Source organism: Danio aesculapii, chromosome 25 (genome assembly GCF_903798145.1).
Source record: "Danio aesculapii chromosome 25, fDanAes4.1, whole genome shotgun sequence".
In the NCBI taxonomy this organism is placed as follows: Eukaryota; Metazoa; Chordata; class Actinopteri; order Cypriniformes; family Danionidae; genus Danio; species Danio aesculapii.
The window spans coordinates 21,417,052-21,439,877 of NC_079459.1; the positions used below are offsets into that span (position 1 = coordinate 21,417,052).

General features: G+C 32.1%; 1 protein-coding gene across 7 annotated transcripts in view; it reads right to left on the reverse strand.

The window, feature by feature from the left end:
* Positions 1 to 22,826, reverse strand: part of ppfibp2b (PPFIA binding protein 2b) — a 105,476-nt gene that overhangs the window by 13,019 nt on the left and 69,631 nt on the right. For 2 of the 7 annotated variants that reach the window (XM_056452413.1, XM_056452419.1), the window contains 15 exons: positions 20,929 to 21,132; positions 20,076 to 20,168; positions 17,761 to 17,872; positions 16,892 to 16,924; positions 14,405 to 14,466; positions 14,215 to 14,290; positions 13,726 to 13,838; positions 12,042 to 12,109; positions 11,832 to 11,906; positions 8,967 to 9,027; positions 8,766 to 8,801; positions 7,392 to 7,530; positions 1,324 to 1,356; positions 1,103 to 1,238; positions 322 to 441 (listed from right to left, as the gene is read on the reverse strand). In XM_056452413.1, coding sequence (XP_056308388.1) covers positions 322 to 441; positions 1,103 to 1,238; positions 1,324 to 1,356; positions 7,392 to 7,530; positions 8,766 to 8,801; positions 8,967 to 9,027; positions 11,832 to 11,906; positions 12,042 to 12,109; positions 13,726 to 13,838; positions 14,215 to 14,290; positions 14,405 to 14,466; positions 16,892 to 16,924; positions 17,761 to 17,872; positions 20,076 to 20,168; positions 20,929 to 21,132 — 1,361 coding nt within the window. The remainder of the gene's footprint in view (positions 1 to 321; positions 442 to 1,102; positions 1,239 to 1,323; positions 1,357 to 7,391; positions 7,531 to 8,765; positions 8,802 to 8,966; positions 9,028 to 11,831; positions 11,907 to 12,041; positions 12,110 to 13,725; positions 13,839 to 14,214; positions 14,291 to 14,404; positions 14,467 to 16,891; positions 16,925 to 17,760; positions 17,873 to 20,075; positions 20,169 to 20,928; positions 21,133 to 22,826) is intronic. The other 5 variants (XM_056452417.1, XM_056452415.1, XM_056452420.1 and 2 more) reach the window with 4 other exon arrangements.

The following is a 22,826-nucleotide window of genomic DNA, read 5'->3' on the forward strand; positions in this document are numbered from 1 at the left end:
CATCATTATACAATAACTTGCCTAATTACCCTGTCTTGTCTAGTTAACCTAATTAAGCTTTGATATATCACTTTAAGCTGTATAGAAGTGTCTGGAAAAATATCTAGTCAAATATTATATACTGTCATCATGGCAAAGATAAAATAAAGTTATTAGAAATGAGTTATTAAAACTATTATGTTGAGAAATGTGCTGAAAAAAATCTTCTCTCTGTTAAACAGAAATTGGGAAAAAAATAAACATGGGGGGTAATAATTCAAAAGGGCTAATAATTCTGACTTCAACTGTATGTGTATTTACTCATTGTAGGTGCTGAGATACCGTGATGAAGTGCTGATGCCCAGACAGGTGAGTCTTGGTCCTGCTGTGGCCCTGAAACCTCCTCTCTTGAAGTCTGAATCAGAGTCTGCTGGTAGACTGCCTGACTGCGTTCTCCTGATCCTGGAAAACAGAACAAAACAAAATGAGACCATTTGGAAGGCAAAAAGTTCTCTGTTATGGTTCTTAGTGTATTCTTTTATGGCCACTAGGAGGTTGGAGTTGGATGATCATTCGGCCTCTATTTGCATGTCTGCATTGACTTTGTATTTAATTTACTCATGCAAACACTTAACTCCACAATTGGTGTGAACCCAGCATCAGGGTGTTGTGGGTGGTTACAAGGAAGTTGCTAGGCAATCCTAGGGTATTCCAAGAGGTTGCTAGACTACACTACAATTAAATTTTTTTATTTTGTTTCCCATTAAAAAAAGAATCATATTATGGAGACTACTTTCGTATGATGGCCGTACAGTCTCTAAGAGGAATAAGTTGATTGCTTTGTGGTTCAAAGTGTATAATAGATAGTTGTTAGGGTGTTGCTAGTGTATCATAAATCATATTATTGAACATATACGTTCCAACAATTGCTTATCATACAAAAAACAGATGTGTAAAGAGGAGAACTAAAATACATGTTTAACATGTTTGCAAATGTATTTTTTGTTTAATAAACAAGTAATTGTGGATTATTTTACATAGAAGTTGTAAAAAAGTGCACCAATACAACATCTCCGCGTTGATTTCTTTTTCCCTGTTTTAATCCCTTCAGTCAAAGACTCACTTTCCCCAGAGTTTTCGGATGCCCTTCTGGTTCTTCTTATGTTCTGGAGAGATGGGCGACTGCTGTCCCGACTCCACTCCAGATGAGAGTGGCGACAGGTCAGACAGGGTCGAGTCGTCCGTCTTCTCTGTCTTTCCTGAAAATCAGACTTTGATTGAGTGTTTCTGTGCTTTCACAGCTTTACTGTTGGACTGAGTACATGTGATTCTCTCTGTACCCACCAAGAGCAAACTGATCATGCTTGCCCCGTGGCCCTGAGCCAAGCGTTAGCCATGCAAGAGAGCAGAAAAAAAAAGAAGAAAGCATTTTTACAGTTTAACTTCTGTGGCTGCCATATTTTTGTGAAAATCTTGGACTTAAAAGAAGTAATGAAAGTAGCAAAAAGGTTTTTATGCATAAAAGTTTGTAAAATTGTACATATATGAAAAATATAACCACTATAACATTTAAAAATTCAATACAAAATATATTTTTTACATTTCAGATAGTTATAATTATAGTTATAATTATTTTTTAATTATTAAAAAAATTATATGTATGTACGTATAGATGCATGTATGTATCTATATCTATGTGGATGGATGGATGCATGTATGTATCTATATCTATGTGGATGGATATATATACATACATACATACATACATACATACATACATACATACATACATATGTATATACAATTTTCACAGTATGTCTGATAATATTTTTTCTTTTAGAGAAAGACTTGTTTTGTTTCGGCTAGAATAAAAGCAGGTTTTAACTTTTTAAAATCCATCTTAAGGTCTATATTATTAGCCAATTTAAGCAAATTTTTTCCCCCGATAGTCTACAGAACAAACCATGCTTTTACAATAACTTGCCTAAATACCCTAACCTGCCTAGTTAACCTAATTAACCCAATTAAGCCTTTAAATTTCACTTTACGCTGTATAGAAGTGTCTTGAAAAATATCTAGTAAAATAATATTTACTGTCATCATGGCAAAGATAAAATAAATCAGTTATTAGAAATGAGTTATTAAAACTATTATGTTTAGAAATGTTATGTTTAGAAAAAAATAAACAGAGGGGCTAATAATTCTGACTTCAACTGTATATACACATTCACACAATGGGCTATATGCACACGGACTTTTAATTTCAGCCAGTTAGCCTCAGCGCTTCTGGTAAACAGTCTTTCCATTATAAAATTGCCACGTTTAAGGTCTGATTTCTTTAAAAATCTGTGAACTTCACTGCCTGATATACAATATAAAGTGGATCTCAGGTCAGACAAGAAGCACTGCATTAAATTCCATTTCCCCCACCATGTCTCTAAAATAGGACTTTAAAATAAGTTTATTTTACCTCTGTATTTTCAATAGAGTTTCTGTGCTCAACTGCTGATCCTGATGTCTTTGATCTCATTTTACGCTTGAACAACTAAATGAATAGTCAAGTCTATTTAACTGCATGTATTGTAATTATATTACAACATCGATGCTGTAAAAGGAACATTATGAAATTGAAAATAGTAACATTAAGCTTTCACTGGAAGTTTATCATTGGCTATAAAACACTATGTACATAGAGCCCATTTATTTTATATACAGTATTTATAAACTGTTTTATATTTATACTACACTATTATAATATTTCTAATAAGAGAGCAGAAAATTAAGGCATTCTTGAAAACTTAAAAAGTAAAAATATAAGTAGCAAAAATGTTTTTACGCATAAAAGCTTATATATATATATATATATATATATATATATATATATATATATATATATATATATATATATATATATATATATATATATATATATATATATATATATATATATATATTTTTTTTTTTACATTAATGTAAACACACCCACTTTTATATTATTAAAAAAATGAAGTATATTCACAATTTTCTATTTCAGTTATATAATAAAACGCAATAAAACATCATATCAGAATGGATATTGCAAAATATTAAAAATATAAAATAAATATTAATAATATTAATAATAATATTAATAATAAAAATATTAAATTAAGCTAAAAATATACAATATGTAAATAAAATCAGCTATTTGCATATTTATATTTGATGTGTACTGAGTATATGGGCATATATGAAACCCAAATGGCCTTTTTCTTCTTTGCAATATAGTACATTATATTTGCGTCACATTTTAACTCAAAGCAAAGCAGGAAAGGCTCACATAAACTTAAGTCTAATCTCTGAGAGGAACGAGAGAAATAAAATCCTCTGCTTTCAGCTTTTAAGAATCAGGAAAGGAGAGCTTAGGTTAAATCCATATATACACAATTTATGCATAAACCCAATTTATTTATGATATTATTATGATAATGTCATCTAATTTATAATATAATATAATATAATATACAAAATGGCTTAACAAAACAAAAACATCAATAAGTGAAAATATTTCACTTTAAAAAATTAAATAAAAAATTTATTAAACATTTTATTAATTCAAATTGAAAGCATTACATTTTAAATGTTTTTTTTGTTAATAAGTTTTGTTAGTAATTTTTTGAATCCTGATGCTTTCATGTATATAATTGTAAGCTATATATGTACTATACTGCATGTATAAAACATGTTTTAAGGTTTATATACTTAATTTAATAAAAAGATTTTTGATACTTTGACACCACATATGAAACATAATTTAATTTATTTACATCTATATATATATATATATATATATATATATATATATATATATATCTTTATATATATCTATATATCTTTATATATATCTATATATCTATATATATATATATATATATATATATATATATATATATATATATATATATAGATATATATATATATATATCTATATATATATATATCTATATATCTATATATATATATATATATATATATATATATATATATATATATATATATATATATATATATATATATATATATATATACACACACTATTAAAGTATAATAACAATAATAATAATAGTAATAATAATAATAATAATAATAATAATTTATAGTCATAGTATTCATTTAAATAAAAATGATTACCATAATTTATAATTAAATAAATTTTTAAATATTAGTGTTTATACATTTTATTTATTTTATATACAGTATTTATAAAACATTTATATTTTTTATATGCACTTAAATAAAAATATTACATTTAATTTATTAATAAATACGTTTTTAAATGCTAATGCTTTTATACATTTAATTATATATACACAATTTTGTTCATTTTATTTACAATATTTATAAAATATTTATAGCATTTATATTAATTTAAATAAAAATATTACATTTAATCAATTATTAAATACATATAAAACATTAAATGTATTATTTGAAATTAATAAAAAAAAATAATCTATTATTAAATAAGTTTAAATGCATATTTTAAAAATTTTATAATATATATATATATATATATATATATATATATATATATATATATATATATATATATATACACAATTTTATTTATTTTAAATACAGTATTTATAAGACATTTAAATAATTTAGTAGTAATTTAAATAAAAATATTACATTTCATTATTATTAAAACAAAACATTTATATTTTTATTAATTTAAAATATCACATTTAATTTATTATTAAATATGATTTTAAATGCTTATGTTTTTATACATTTTATTGTATATATACACACAATCTTATTTATTTTACATACAGTATTTATAAAACATTTAATTTATATTAATTTAAATAAAAATACATTTAATTTATTATTAAATATGATTTTAAATGCTTATGTTTTTATACATTTTATTGTATATATATATATATATATATATATATATATATATATATATATATATATATATATATATATATACACACACAATCTTATTTATTTTACATACAGTATTTATAAAACATTTAATTTATATTAATTTAAATAAAAAAACATTTCATTTATTATTAAATATGTTTTTAAATGCTTATGCTTTTATACATTTTACTTTATATATACAATTTTATTTATTTTATATACAGTATTTATAATCATTTAGATATTTAATATTCAATTAAATAAAATTACATTCACTTTATTAATAAATACTTTTTTTAAACGCTTATGATTTTTTTTACAATTTATTTTATATAAAGTATATATAAATTATTTAGATATTTTTATATACTAATATAATATTTTATAAAATGTATGCTTTTTAGCACGACACTATATATATATATATATATATATATATATATATATATATATATATATATATATATATATATATATATATATATATATATATATATATATATATATATAAAACCCAAATGGCTTCATTTCCTTTTCCCCCACATACAGTACATTATGCTTGCATCACATAGCTCGCATTTAAACTCAAAAAAGCGAAGCAGCAAAGTGTAATCTCTGAGAGGAAAGAGAGAAATCCAATCCTCCCTTTTCAGCTTTAAAGACTCCGGCTAGGAGAGCTTAGCTTAAACCCAACACAAAATACCTAAAACTGGAGCGCTGGCACTTCTGAGACGATCTTCACTCCAGCCACACAGTCAGAAAGAAAGAGAAAAGAGCAGAAAAACACAGCCATGCAAACACACGTTAAAGAGGTTAAACAGGCTGAATCAAGCTGAAAGATTGCAGGACAGAGAAAACGGTTTTGTGGAGATCAGAAAATAAACACGCAAACAAGTACAGTGGATGCGGTTAAAGGTTAAAAAAGTCAGAAGATTAAAAAAAAAAATCAAATGCAGAGAAAACACTAGCTGGATTAGCCATTAAGATGACTAAAAATACAGTTAGAAACCAACTTCTAGATTTCTTATTTTTTAAATTTGTATTCGAATGAATGGTAAAATAAATCTGAGCAAAGACGGTTGACGATGTTCATGCACAAGATGGCGACAGAGACCACATAATAAGCCCTAAGAGACAAACCAGCGTAATTTCAAACTGCAGCTGATCAAATCATTATTAAACAGGTATATGACATTCTATGTCGATCTCTCTCTTTTGTATGTTGTAGTGCTGTATTTATATCATAGTAATATTGTGATCTCCCGATTGCAACAGGGAAATACTGAGAGATATTTCGGTACACTGATGGCATTTCATGCAGTTCAGCCTTATAATCTTGAAATGTGAGCAAAATTACATTTTTTTGTCATCACTTCAGACATTACGCTAGAGAATCATTTAAATACAAGCTCTAAAGCGACGTTGGTGAATTAGTAACGGCTTCTTCTGTTCTGACGTCAGCTGCAGATGTGAATGAATGGCGGAAGTTCCTCTTACAAAAGAGTTTTGAGGCCCCTAGTCTCCCACCAGTGACGATATACAGCCACATTGCACTTGATATTGCGTTTATAAGTTCGACAGCATAATAGTGTATATGAAAAAAGAAAATCAAACACGGAGAGTCTCAAAAACCTTTAAGGAGGTAAAATGAATAAATAAATCATTAATTATTTCAGAAATTAAAGGAACCCACAGTAATTAAACAAATAAATTAAATGAATAGTAAATTAATTGGATTAAAAACAGATTTAAAAATAAAAATGGTGGAATTTTAAAATACAATTTATACATTATTAATAAATAATAAAACTAATCCACAAAAAGAACAAAAATCTAAATAGATATGTACATTTTGTATTTGATATATAAATGAAATGATTAAATAAGTTAAATGAATAAAAATGTAGTGATAATTGGCCAATTCAATAAAAATGTAAGAAACTTGATTTTATTAAATGGTAAACAAATTGTATTAAAATGTAAATAAATTCATCAAAATTGATTTAATAATAATAATATAAAAATATAATAATAATCATCATTATTATTAATATTTTAACTAACATTTTAATTATATAATAAAATATATATCTAACAATAAAGTGTAAAAAAATAACAATCCTGTCATGCAATAAACAAAAAAATAAAGAATTTTATATTATTATTATTAATATATATATATATATATATATATATATATATATATATATATATATATATATATATATATATATATATATATATATATATATATATATATATATATATATATATAAGCATACATAATGGCCATAGCATTTTCTATTTTCAATATATGCTAAAAAGTAACTGCTTCATTTAACTAAAGGCTGAATTTTAAGCATCATTACTCCAGCTTTTATTTAGTCACATGATCGTTTAGAAAGGATTCTGATATGCTCACTATATATTAAAAAAACAAACAAAAAAAACAGATAAAATCGTATATGTTCTAAATGTTGTATTTGTGTGCTTACTGAGGTTGAACTGACTGTCTTCACTGTCATCAGGAGAGATCAGCAGCGGTGAACACTGAAGCCTCAAGCCATTCTGATCTGGACGATTCAATTTGCCTGGCAGAGTCTGGTATTTGTTGTTTTCTGGATTATAGCGGTTCTGTGGAAGAAAATAATGTATCTTAGCAATTATATGTTTATTTGGAGATTTTTTTAATGTTGTTTTGATGAGCATTTTAACGGTTAAAATGTAATAATGAACGCACATAAAAAATAAAATAAAATAAATATATAAATAAATAAAAATGATTGAAAAATGTAAAAATAAATTATTAAATGAAAAAATAAATTAAATATATGGATAAACAAATAAAATGAATAAATGAATAAATAAATAAAAACGTTTGTTTTATTTTTAGAAAAGTTTAGAAATAAAATTAATAAATAAACAAGTGAATGAAAATCAATGAATGAATGACTGAAAAAAAATAAATGAATCCATAAATAAATAATTTAATAAATAAAATTAATCATAAGAAGGAATAAATTAAACAACTGCATGAAAAAATAAATGAATTAAAAAATATAAATAAAAATAATAATTAAAACAAATAAACTAAACAATTTAAAGTTGAGTGAATAAATGAATAATCTATTTAGTTAACTAACAGATATGAAAAATGAAAATGAGTGAATCATTGTAAAAATAAAATGAATTAAATTATTTTTACCAATTAATGAATTAAAATGAATGAATGAATGAAAATAAATAAATTAAACAAGCAAGTGAAAAAAATGTATGTATTAAATGTATAAATAAAAATGAAAAAAAAAATGAAATGATATTAGTGAATAAATATAAATTATAAAAATAAAAAGAATGTTGGAAAAATGTTAAATCGTCCCTCCATTGGACTTTGGTTAAGAAACCTTTTAACATGTTTGGCTCTTGAAAATCTAACATATGTAATAAGGAAAAAATCCTCTGAATTTTGTGATATCTGGGAGGTGCTTTTGAACATTGTGAAAAATGGAGATATTAAAAGAAGCTTTGGAAGTCTGGAGTTGTGAAATGTGAATTGGTGTTTTATTAGATTTCCTATTTATTTTTATTTTCATTTTTTTTCTAGGGGTAAGTTTTGGGTATTGGGGTTTGATTTATTGCAAAACCTTGAAAAAACGTAATTAAGACATGTTATACAAAAAAAAAAAAGAAGAAAAAATGAATAACTAAAATGTAAACAAACACGTACACAAAAATGTATGAAATAAATTTGAAACAAATAAATAAATGCAAATAAACGAATTGTAGAAATTTGCTACACTCTAAGGGTAAGTTTACTTAATTAAAAAAAAAATTACTAAAATTAAACATAAATTGTTAGCTGGTTGTACCTCTAAAGCAGCTTCTACTGGACGTTCCACTACATGCTTAGAAAAACCAACACCACAAACACACAGTGGGTTAGTGGAGTCACATACAAAACCAAAGCACTAAAGACATTGAAGCAGTTTTAGACAAAGCGTTTAGTTAATGAGATGAATTAGTTGGCCGCAAAAAGCAGAAGAGTCACAAAATGCCTGAGATTTCAATACCATCTGCAAGCTGCCGCTCTGGAGCTCCTCCAAACTGCTGGACAGCATCCGTTGCAGTGACCTGACAAATAACAACAGCAAGAAATATATTCATCAAGCTATGCTCAAGATATTGTAAATTGAGGAGGTTCAAGATAGGGCTGCACAATATATCCTTTCCGCATCCATATCGCAATGTGATCATTCGCAATAATAACAATCGCAGAATATATGCAATGTTGAGTTTGTATTGTAACTATTATTTGCATGTGTTTTTGATGCCTGTGATCATATAATGATTTTTAAAGCATTCAAATATAAGAAATTGTAAACTTTTACCTTAACTACGATTAATTTTATTGAATTACTTTTATATTTATTATTCAGTTACTGTACTTGAACACTGTTAAATGCTTTAATAGGCTGGCATGTGAAAGCCAGACTATTGAAATCCCATTGAAACTTAATATTCTTCTTTTACTGATCAAAAATCTGTCAACACGATCTCCTCCTTGGGCTTTAAAGCTATAACCACCAAACTTGGGTCAGACCTATCGTCTAGTCTGACCTAGGTTGCTATATCTTTTCCGACTGTTCAGACTTTCGGTTTTCCAAAAACTATCCCGGGACTGTTGGAAAAATCCCATATGACTTAACATTGGACCAAACTTTGTGACCTCATAACTCTGCATCAGACTGCCCCACACACTTATAACTGGGCTCATTTGACTCAGAGTACCAAACTGACAATAACTGATGACCTTTGAACTGTCTAGCTACACCCTAGCAACCACTTTCAGACACTAGAAACTGTTCCATAGACTTCCATTGCAAAAGACTGTCATTGACTTAACATTGGACAAAACTTTGTGAGCCCATAACTCTGCATCAGACTGTCCTACAGACTAGAGTCTGGCCTCATTTAACTCAGTCTAGCCAGCAGCCAATCACTGATGTCATTTAAACATTCTAGCCACACGCTAACAACCAGATACTGCACCCTAGCAAATGCCCCATAGACTCTCATTACAAATGCCCAGAGTATCTAAGTATCTAACTATGTACAGTATCTATGCAAATACAGAAATACACTGCACTTAGCACAGACAACAACAAAAACGTGCCAGGGGACCCCAAAAAGTTTAAAGATTAGATTTTATGAAGATGCACTCCCACTGAAGAATCATCCCAATCGATCAAACATTTTAAATTCTTTCCAAACAGAGATATTACCTCATCTGGTGAAATTGTATTCATATTGCAATATACAGTAGAAGTCAAAATTATTAATGTCTTTAAGCTGTATAGAAGGGTCTTGAAAAATATCTAGTAAAATATTATTTACTGTCAACATGGAAAAGATAAAATAATTTATAAGAGATGAGTTATTAAAACTATTATGTTTAGAAATATGTTGAAAAAAATCTCTCTGTTAAACAGAAATTAGGGGGAAAAAATAAACAGGGGGATAATAATTCTGACTTCAACTGTATATTGCAAAATAAAAAAAAATATTGCAATGTTAGATTTTTCCAATGTCGTACAGGCCTAGTACTTAGTAAACAAACAAACAAACAAAACTAAATGCCAGTCAAACAGATGGTCAGAAAAGCACCAAAAGCAGTTAATTATATCAGTCAGTAAGTAGAAAATAAATTAATTAATTATTTAATAAAATGTATTGTATTTTATGAATTACAAAATGGTTGCTATATTATCTTCACTTACTGTAATAATAAAATAATAATGATAATTTATAGTAAACACAATTAAGACAAATAAAGACCAGAAAGACATTTTGGGTTACTTCATTTGATTCATAAGTCAGTTTTGTTAAATAACTGCAGCTTAAACTTCTAAATAAAACTGATTACTGACTAATTTCTTCATACATGAAAACGATCCTCTCAGTTGCGCAACACATCATTCATTATGCAGCATTAATATCACACAACATCCTCAGATCAATGATGAACAGCACAACAACAAGCCCACAGCAACAACAGAAATCCTCTTGAAGGGACAGTTCACCCCAAAAATTATACATTTACTATCCATTTACTTACTCACCTGCTTCCAAACCTTAAGAGTCTTTTTTTTTCAGTTGAACATCAAAGATGAAATACCGATCAGGTTTGTGATTTTTATTTCCCATAACCAGTAGCTTCAGACTCAGACTTGTGATTTTACGACACCAATTAAGGATTAACTAACATACTATTTTTGTATTGTAGAACTAACTTTATATTTTACAATTCTTCTTTATGATTCAATTATTCTTTACAATTGTAGTTTGTCTGACATTATGATCATGATCCACATGCCACAATGTAAGATCTCGATTGCTATAATGTCAGACTGAACGTCAGTCAAGATGGACCAAACACAGATGCATGCAAGACTCATCTGCCACTCACCCAGCCACTCCTCCTCAGATTTGATACATACGCAGGTTGCCAGATTGATGACACCAGCAGGAATGTGCATGACCAACAATTAAGCTGACCAGCTAATATTTACGTTTGTAATATTTGTATCATTTGTGAATTAAAAACATGAATCCACGTCTTATTTTGGAGACCTACAGTCCTCCGGAGATCACATTTTTGTCTGAGCATACATACTGTTTATTGAGCAGCCTTCAAGACTGAAAATAAATACAAGGAAAGCGCTTTTTTATAGAATAACTGACTTTAGCATGTTTTTTTTTAGATAAACAAGATCTCAGTTAGCATGTTTCTTAAAAAATTGCAAACATATTATGGTATTTTGATAGTTTAAAAGGTGTCGAAAATATACAGCACTTTTATACACTCATTAAAATGTTCATTTTTGGGTAAACTATCCCTTTAAACAAGCACAAACACACACACAGAGTCCACTTGCCATGGTCTGCTGTAAAAGCCCAAATGGCCAATGGACACCAGCGAGGTCTTCACGCAGGGCTGAACACTGCGAATGCTGAAGATACAACCAATGCAGTGTAAGGAAAAGAGAAAGAGCCCACATGACAGCTAGTTTGATGCAAAACTATCATCCTCTGATGCCATTGAGACTCTTCTGTTGTGAGTGTATGTTAGTGGAGCTATGGCTCACCTGGAGTCCAGATCTCTCTGTAGACATGGAGGAGACACCAGGAGTGGAGATGGACCTCTGGATGACATCTGTGAACAGGAGAGGATGTGGAAATGTGGCTTTGGGGATATTGTGTTACATGCAGACAGTATTGAAGTTGAGTGGAAATATGGAGCCAGATTGAATATAATGAATGCTTGTGTGTTTTGTAATTTTGTATGAAATATTCAATTATAATAATAAATACATTTCTAATAAATTATGTCTAAAAGGACATAAATTAATGCACACACACAAACAATAACTTAAATCCTATTTTAATAAAATTTTTGTATGTTTAAATGTACACTTTGCTGTTATATAAATCACATTACAAATTGCTAACAATATAGATATAAAATTAGAAATATTTTAGTTTCGCAAAAAAAAAAAAAAAATGTAAAAAGGAAATAAAACTTTGAGTTTCTTTTTTCATGTTTAGCGTATGGCCTTGTGCATTAGCAGTTTTTATTTGTATTATTATTACTATTATTATTTTGTATTTGTCTATGTATTATGATAGTCAAGGTTTCCTGCACTATAAACATTGTGATAGATCATTTCCATATTCAACTGAGCGAATTAGAACAACCATAGAATAATCTGATCTGATTTGAAAACACTGATTATGCTGAAAATGTATACGAAATAGGGTTGGGCGATGTCGACCAAAGGGGCGGAGGATTGCGACGCCGGCTCAGCATTGTGATGTCTAATGGCCATCGGCGATGGCATCGTCTATCGACCCAAGCCTGACACGAAAGATTTATTTATTTTTTTTATTGGAATACATTATATTTATTATTTAATTATATTAAAATAAATTATACAAAAAATAGAAAGTGGTTATTTTAAATTGAAAAAACATTTTTCATTAAAAAAAAGGATCAACAATAGACACTGTAGGGATGTTGTAGTTTTGGTAATACTTTGAATTTGATTTTATTAATATATATTTTTTTCAATCATTTTTAAATATTTTTTGTCTTTTATTTTAACAAAGTTTATTTTTTCAATTTAATTTTTGCTTTGTTTCAGTTATTGGCGGTTCATGTCACTGTGGAGACCCCTGATAGGGAATGGATTAAGCCGAAGGAAAGTTATTCCTATAATAAATGTTATATTAATACTATAATACAGGATCTTATGTCATTTGATAATTATAGTAAAGAAATAAAATGTGGCATTGTTATGATTCCTACTAGTCTGGATGTACAGGGAAGGGAATTTCAGGGTGCATTTAAATCCTTTTTTCACACAACAATGATGTTTTTGGGTCTAATAACACCAACTTTTAAACATGCTAAAAAGGTTCCAAAGAGCAAATTTTTTAAACCGATACAGTTACCATTTTGTATGTTAAAAACTTAATACACACTAACATGACATTAAGTCTATAGTTAAGTACTTGAAAATCAAAATAACAATGGTGGACTACATGACTGTATGCACACAGTGTTTCTTTACAAAGTCACTGTGTACTGGCTTGGCGTGCAGAAAACATGGAGATTGATTTAGATTGTTGTCTCTGACCAAACCTTTTAAAAAAACACAAATAAAAAACAAAAATAAAATGTACTAAAAAAAAATACAATTAAATAAAAATAAAAAAAAGCGCAAGGACATGCTTTTTTATGATTTAACCGGTTTAAATTTTGACTGGTACCTGTAGCTCTGATCTGATGATGTCTGAGTATGCTTTATGGGTCAGGGCTCTTATTTTTCGATTGCCACTAAGATCCTCTTCACTGCTGCCACACAGCAATGAATCATTGTTCACTGAAAAGAGAAGGATAAACAGAATCATCTTCAACTACTACTTTTTTTTTTTGCAAAGATGACTACATCTAGCAAAGATGACTAAGGCTAATTAAATTTTTTTGGTTGAACTAACCCTTTAACATGCATTAAAATGCATCACATATGACCGCTTGGGGGCCAGATTTTCTACAAGGTCCTTTTATTTCTACAAGATCTACACTTTCATAGGAGTACTTAGGTTTGTTCATTCAGTTGCACTATGTTACACAGCTTATGAGAAAGTGGGAAAGCAAGCAAACAATTTATTTTCATCCACTTACTGTATGAATAAAGAAAATGCATCTTATTACCAGGTGACCCAAGATAAAAAAAACAAATAAATCACAAGCTGTACCTTGAGAAAGAGCCAAACCGTCCTTCAGTTTTCTGTACTGGCCCAGCAGAACATTGAGTTCCTCAATATGGCGATCCTACAGAAACAAAATATTCCACAGCAAACTACATATAATACATGTTACGACACCTGTTGATTCCTGCAAACTTTGGACCGGTTAACAAATGCAAATGCACAGATGCGGACTAACCTTCTCATTATTGGCAGCGATGAGCGTCTCCATTCCAGTTTTTAGCCTCTGCAACTCTTGATCTGAAAACATAAAGAGCAAAACTCATTTGATATGCAGCATTACATCATTATGGCAGTTATGCTACGTTTCATTTATGAGTTTTAATGTAGTTAAATTACAAGCCAGATTCTTAAAAATGCTGATAAATAAAAATCTATGTATAAAATAAGTGTAAGCTAAATCTATAGCAGTTATATTCACAAGTTTCAATAATACATTACATTTACAACACACAGAAATATTAGAAATTATGCAGTAAACTAGTATTCCTGGAGATAAATCAGCCATTTTGGTCAATGGCAGTTTAGAAAAGCCAAGAAAGACATGCTGGTCTTTCTGAAGGTTTGCCAGGAGAATTAGTTCAGATGACAGGAGAAACACTCTAGTGCACATGCTTGTCCAGGTCGACACATGCTTTACAGGCAAGCTGTGATTTAGACTTTATAGCAGAACATCATGCTTGAACGAGTTGATTCTGTAAGTGACATGATGCTCAACAGCCTAAAACTCATCAACCTTGACCATAAATGACCATATATAAAGCTACCAAAAAACTGTTTAATCTCTTTAAACTAATATGACCAAGTATTTTCAAGAGAGAAACCTTATATTACATGTAATAATTGTTCCTATTCATTTATTTGCAAATAGATTCTACTGTAAGAATTTAATTGTATGTACAGTGCTCTATCGTATAAGATTTGTAAATGATTATGCATTACATTTAACCTAACATAATACAATGTAATATAAATACAGTACTTTAATACTTTTATTTATATTGTCTAATTACACTTACCGGCCACTTTATTAGGTACACCTTACTAATACCGGGTTGGACCCCCTTTTGCCTACAAGACCTGCGTTAATCCTTCGAGGCATAGATTCAACAAGGTACTGGAAATATTCCTTAGAGATTTTGGTCCATATTGACACGATAGCATCACGCAGTTGCTGCAGATTTGCCAGCTGCACGTCCATGATGCGAATCTCTCGTTCCACCACATCCCAAAGGTGCTCTATTGGATTGAGATCTGGTGACTGTAAAGGCCATTTGAGTACAGTGAACTCATTGTCATGTTCAAGAAATCAGTCTGAGATGATTTGCGCTTTATGACACGGTGCGTTATCCTGCTGAAAGTAGCCATCTACACTGTGGTCATCAAGGCATGGACATGGTCAGCAACAATACTCAGGTAGGCTGTGGCATAAACACAATGCTCAATTGGTACTAATGGGCCCAAAGTGTGCCAATAAAATATCCTTACACCACCACTACCAGCCTGAACTGTCAATACAATGCTGGATGCTGGATGGATCCATGCTTTTTATGTTGTTAATGCCAAGCAGAAATCAAGACTCATCAAACCAGGCAACATCTCTCCAATCTTCTATTGTCCAATTTTGGTGAGCCTGTGCGAATTGTAGCCTCAGTTTCCTCAAGGTTGGACGTGTTGTGCATTCAGAGATGCTCTTCTGCATACCTCGGTTGTAACAAGTGGATTTATTTGAGTTACTGTTGCATTTCTATCAGCCTGAACCAGTCTGACCATTCTCCTCTGACCTCTGGCATCAACAAGGCATGTGTGCACATGGAACTGCCGCTCACTGGAAATGTTCTCTTTTACGGACCATTTTCTGTAAACCCTAAAGATGGTTGTGCGTGAAAATCCCAGTAGATCAGCAGTTTCTGAAATACTCAGATCAGCCTGTCTGGCACCAACAACCATGCCACGTTCAAAGTCACTTAAATCATCTTTTTTACGCATTCTGATGCTCTGTTTGAATAACAGCAGATCGTCTTGACCATGTCTACATGCATTGAGTTGCTGCCATGTGATTGGCTGATTAGAAATTTGCGTTAACGAGCAGTTGGACAGGTTTACCTAATAAAGTGGCCAGTGAGTGTATGCTTTATATTAAACATCCCACATAAAACGAACAAATACAATCAGTTCAATATATAGTCATTGTAATAAAAACAAGATTATTTACTTTATTTTGACACACTTTACACACTTATTTGATGCATTATGCAATATATTAATCATGAAATATACAAAACAATTAAAACCTTTCCACACACTGTAATGACTCGATAAGCCGCTAATAAGGTCTACATTATGAGATTAACTGATCCAGCAACACAAATAACCTCTATTCTCAAAATTCTCTATTAATATGGCCTTATATTAATAGTAAAGAATGAGTTTTAGCTCATACGAAAGCAATGAGTGGCTGCAGGGTGTGACAACAAGCACAAATCAGCCGCTTAACACCCCTTCTACACACACGCACACACAGGTATCCACTGAGGCGAAGGGAGCGACAGGCCTGACAGCATGCCAGTGTACATTAGCCAGACTGACAGAGAGACACTGAGGGCAGTTGAATCAAGCTGAGGTTCAGCATGGGAGAACCTGAGATGTTGAAATGTGCGCTTACGTTTGTCTCTCAGCTTTCTCTTATACACTTCCTCTACAACAGGGAGCGGCGGAGAACAGCGATTACCAAAAAGAGCCACATGTTAGTAATTTCAACACACACACACACACAAAAAAAACATTTCCTGCACACACCATCACTCCCATGCAGCTAGCATTTGGTACTTTCCATGAACATATATGGTGTAGCACTTGTTTTTTAAAGCAGTAGAGTTTAAATATACATTAGATACAATTTATATTTAGGTCATTCACACTTATTACTAGTGATCGACCTATATATTAGACTTTTTTCAGTTTGGCTTATAAGTCTGAAGAGAGACTACTATTTTGAAGGTGCAAGGGACTCTTAATTAAAAGAAAACTAGCAGCTAAGCACAAGTAGCTCTCATTCTACATCTTTATTAGTGTATTAGTCTGTCATAACTTAATAAATTAATCTATAACGAATTAATATTTGTTCTCAGACAAGCTAAGAAGCTAGCTAGCAAGCTTGATGTGGTTAATTAACAATCCTATAACCAATTCTTGCTTACGAAAACAAAACTTTTCTATAGGCTAAGAGTTCTACTGATTTTATTTTGGTGTTCATTTAATGCATTTTCACTGAAAACTACTAAATATCACACTAATCAGAGTTATGAACTGTCCTAAAGTTGCTAACATAGAAACAAAACATTAGCGATCAGCATTGTCTTTTACTTCGCAGGCAGGTTTTTTGAAACATTACTTAATTTTTTCTAGATTTCAGGTCCTACAAGTGGAAAGTGCCATTTATTAATGTAATGCTAAATTATTCTGTGCGAAGGGCTGAGTAATATGTTGTAGTACTTCAACAACCATTAGCATTTAATCTTCTTATAGAGGTACCTCTCTCTGTAATGTCATTGTTGATGGTTCCCCGGGACAGAAGCTGATTTTGTAGACACTCGATTTCTGCATCTTTCGTAGCAAGCAGCTGTTGGAGTTTGGCAATCTCAGTCTAAAAAGAAAAAATATATACTTTAGCCGATTATCACGTTTCAGGAAAGGTAAAAACAGCGTCAATCAGGATTTTTACAATATTTACATAAGAAAGAAGACATCAAGGCCACATTTTACATAAGATCACAGAGGATCTTCAAAATGGACTTGATCACATTGACACTTTAAGGGAGAACATAAAAAGCTGACAACACAAAAGTTACATTCACAACAGGGTTGAATACAGGTTAAAACGTCCTACACCATTTTAGCGGTGATAAATGGTACTTATACAGTACATAACACATACTAAATCGTCTAGAAGAGAACAAAAGTTGTGCAACTACACACATTTCTTTGTTTTTCCATGTAACATATTGATACTAATCTGATGGAGCATCCAAAAATGGTAACACAACTTTAAGATTTCTAGCTTATGTAATCTAGATTATCAATTCAACCTGATTCAAGAGCATCATAAGTGAGGGAGAAAAGGGAAACAAAATGCATAGGGTCCACAAGCTTGGAGGTTCGAACAATAAATTCTACCAAAAGCATCCCAACCTAAACCATCTTATCCTAACTGTTGTTTAGGCAAACATGAAAACAGGTTGGAAGGACTGTAGCTGGCAAGCATGACTAAACTAGGGAAAGCATCTACAGAACATCTATAGCATAGGTCTCAAACTCAATTCCTGGAGGGCTGCAGCTCCAACCCTATCAAACACAGCTGATCCAAAAATGGAGGTGTTTGTAAGACTCATGAACACCTTCATTAGTTGGATCATCTGCATTTGATCAGGGTTGGAGCAAAGCTGTGCAGAGTTGTGGCCCTCCAGGAATTAAGTTTGAGACCTATGATTTACAGAAAGAAAGCGTCCTGTCCTTACTGTTGCTTAGGCAAACATGAAAACAGGTTGCGTGGACAGTAAGCATGACCAAACTAGGGAAAGAATCTACAAAATGTCTACAGTAAGAATGCACTGTTTGTACAGATATGGTGTATGAATCCACTTACATTCCAATGTTGAAATGATCTACACTTATTCCCAAGAAGAACAGCCTGACAATCTGCCTAAAGAATGAATTCGAGCATACCAAAAATAAATCAAACCTACATATGCACGTTTCAAGAGGCATAAGGCAGATGAATAATCTTTAGTAGAAACCATCACACATGGCTTAATTCAAAGGATTGCTGCTGATGGACCATATGGAGCTCTATCATTCTCTCGAGCCATCTAAACAAGTCAGCATCAAGAACTATGGATCTTGAAACTGCAAGACTAGTGCATGTAAACAACTGACCAAGGGCAAACAACTTCATAAAACCGGGGCATCCTTTATCCCAGAGGGCCACCCGCATAAAAGTTTAGCTCCAACGCATCTGTCTGAAAGTTTAGTCATCCTAAAGGTGTTTATTTGGAGTGAAGCTAAATTCATAGAATGGTGGCCGAGAATAGACAAGCTTGACTAAAATCTAGATGGAACCGGGATCAAGTGGCACAAGGACAACCAAAGAAGTGGGCATTTTCAGGGAACAACGAAAAAACTAATTTGAAAACATTCTTTAGGGGAGGGTTAAGTGTTATGAAATTGACCCAGTCCAAAAGGGCACTCCTCATTCAAGCTTGTGTTAGATGTCCTTCATTTTTGGATATTCACAGGATGAAGATGTTCTATTTTATGAACTGATAGACCTTGAGGAATGGTCAAAATTATATCCTGAAACTATGGATTTGTAGGAAAATTTAAGGACTGAAGGTGCCATTTTGAGATGAGGCCAATAATGCCCTCTCCGTTGTGTCACACTGCTCAGGGAGGAGGACAAGGGATAAGGACGGGGAGCGAGGATAAGCACCTGAGCTGTCCGACAGCGCTCCTCCCAGTGCTGTCGTTCTACCTGAGTGTGCTCGACCGTGAGCTTCAGAGTAGAAAGCTTAGTCATGAGCGACTGGTAACAGACATGGAGGGAATAGGTGATAGAAAGCTGGAGGAAGAGAAAGCCAGAGGGTCGTTTGTTATGCTGAAAGCTTGAAGTAATTTATGAGAGTGCAAGGAACAATTGAATAAAGAGTCTGATTAGTATGTATAAAAAACATACAGGATCAAAAAGAAGAAGTTGCTAAGACAAGAGTTTCCATCTGAGCAAATCAATATGGCTAAAGAGACTGTTAGTAATGCTGATGTGGGAGGTAAAGTCCAGATGAAATATACATTACCTTTGTGGCTTTGAGCTTCCTCTCATATTGAGATTTCTCCCCTTCTAGTTCTTCAACTTTGTTTTTAAGAAGGCGAAGCTCTTGTAGCAAAGCCTGATGAATAAACAGAAACAAGAAAAACAATTACATGCTACCTTTCAGTGGCAAATTTGACACTTTTTTTATGGCAACAGCTCTTTCATAAGCACCATAAACATAAAATTCTTCTTTGTAAGGTACGAAGCCCCTAAATTGATTTTGCAGAAAAAAAATAGCTTAGACTTTCTTGTGCATTTGCTAATTTTTTGTAGTCCACACTCGAAAGTTCCAGGATCTTTCTCCCCCACAAATTTCACTTTAGGGGCTCTGCTAGATCAATTGGATCAATATGAGGAAATTCAGGAGAAAAGCTTTGGACTGAACAATGAGACCCACACACAGTGCAGTTAAGCTGAAAGCTCTGTAGATTCCTGGGAAAAGCTTTACTTAAAAAAATACCTTGGCTCCTCAAAAAACTGAAAGAATTAATCAAAGAGCAAGCATCTAATAAGGGTCACCACTAAGCCCACAACCATTCTGGAAGATCTCCGGAACTACTCAGCAACCATTAGTGTTAGTGAACTTCAATCATGCAGGTTTACACCCAAAGTAAATTAGGACATTCTGTCATCAGAACACACTGCAAACACCCACAGTGAGAATCCCACAGTGGAGCCCACAGACACACTGGATTCACTGTAGGAAAAGGCAGTTAGTAGCAATTCCTGTTGGAGTGTCCAAAAGTGGGATAGGGAATGGTTATGTTTTAGGGTAGAGCAAAGAGATACAGAGGGGGTCTTGATGTGAGTCCACCACGTAATGAGGATCTGCCTACATTCTCTCCTCCGTTTCTACAGCGGCAGCTGCATTCCTCAGCATCCGAGGCACCAAGACCCACATCGGGGCTCTGGTCAAGAGCCTCACGTGTGCCACTGTCCCCAAGGCTCTCGAGGGCCCGCTGCTCCTGAATGCGATTGCTGATTTCCTCCTGGAATTTACACATCTGCTCCTGTAGTTCACTAATTAGATTAACCACGCTCTGAGAGCAAAAACAAGAAAGCCAGAAAAAAAAAAGGAAAATGTTGATCAGATTTGGAAACACAATTATGAATAGACATACTGTAGATGGTCTCATGATTAATCTGTTTCTTTGAATGGGGATATTTATTTTGACCTTTCTTTATTAGCTATTAGATCACATGTCCACTCCAGAGAAATATTTCCAAGTTCAATTATCTTCATCTTTAGGCCCCATGGACTCTATGGGGACTCATGGAACCTTCTCAAACTCTTACTTTAAAAACACTCATCTCTGAACAAACAGCGTGCCATGTTGTCAGCATTAAATGTGCTTTTTGTTTGAAATAATGCCCTTCTGTCCACTTGGTGAATATGGTTTAGGGACCTGCTTTATAACCCACTTGTTGACAGAGTAAATAAGTTACTGACCTAGTTTGCAATTTAAAGAAGGGTCTATAAGAGGCCAAGCTTTTCTGGTGACCAAGATACTACATTTCAAAAGGATAAAATAGGAAAGCTTGTAATTCAAATAAACGTTGGGTTCAGATGGAGAGCTAATCTGTAATACTTAATCAAACCTGATATGCATGACAATATAAGCACAGATCAAACTTTAGCAATGAGTATGTTAATGTTGGGTTTGTTTTTCACTTGTGAACAAGTGAATGATTAGTCAGGCTAATCTTGGCTATACTGACAGAAATGCAAAGGCTGTCAGCCAGAGGAAGTTTCATATGATATTCCCTGTTGATGTGAAGGCTGATGATAAGGCACACGTCCGTCGGTTATATTTAGCTCTATGCTAAAGGTTTGTTAGTGGGGGAGATCTCTGTGGTGAAAGTGTTTGCGCCTGTGGTATGTTCAAAGTGAATTTCTGCCATTCCGTCTCGTTGAATGGAGCCTTGCAGCTGTCACCCTTGAGGCCAGTGTTTGTTGATGTAACAAATGCAAGGAGAACCATCCTGCACCAAAAGTGTGCGGCGATCCTACTATTTAGATGTAGGAAAGAATGACTTAGAAGAGTCTGTACACCTAAAAACTACAACATTGAAGGTCACAATTTGAAGCACATACTTGTAATAAGAGATTTGTGCAGTTCGCTTTTTGCTCGGGTTGAAATGGTGAATGACACCCATTGCAAATACGTGTTAAAAACCGTGTGCATGTTGTGTGCGACAAGCACTGAGCACTTCTGGCGTCTGTCATTTCACGTTCATCAAACTGCCTGTCACCGTCTCCCATTTAGGCTCACCGCATGCTTTTGTGTCTCTGTCGATTAGCATCTTCCCTTATCAGCACATTGCCTTTTTGGCACTGGGAGCATTTGAGAGACATGGCTTTTGAGAACCCATGTGTAATTGTCTGTGTGTGTGTACACATATCTGTAAATCATGTTTCTGCAAGCACACTGTCAGAGGGGAGAGGCTGAGTTTGTGTGATAGCCAAGATGAAACAAATGATGGAGACATAGGGTTAGAAACATTTCCATTAAAATCTGCAACATTTACACGACTATGTGATTTAGATTTTTTTTTTTAAAGATTTTGTTCATTGATTTCACTTGGGGGGCCTGAAAATGAACATTTGAATGTTTTTGAAAATAATAAACTTCCAAAATGCTATTCTGAGAAAACTGACACAAATGCATACATAAGCACGTCCATAAACTTACATGAGCAAGATGTACTTCACAATCAATATTAAACTTCACAA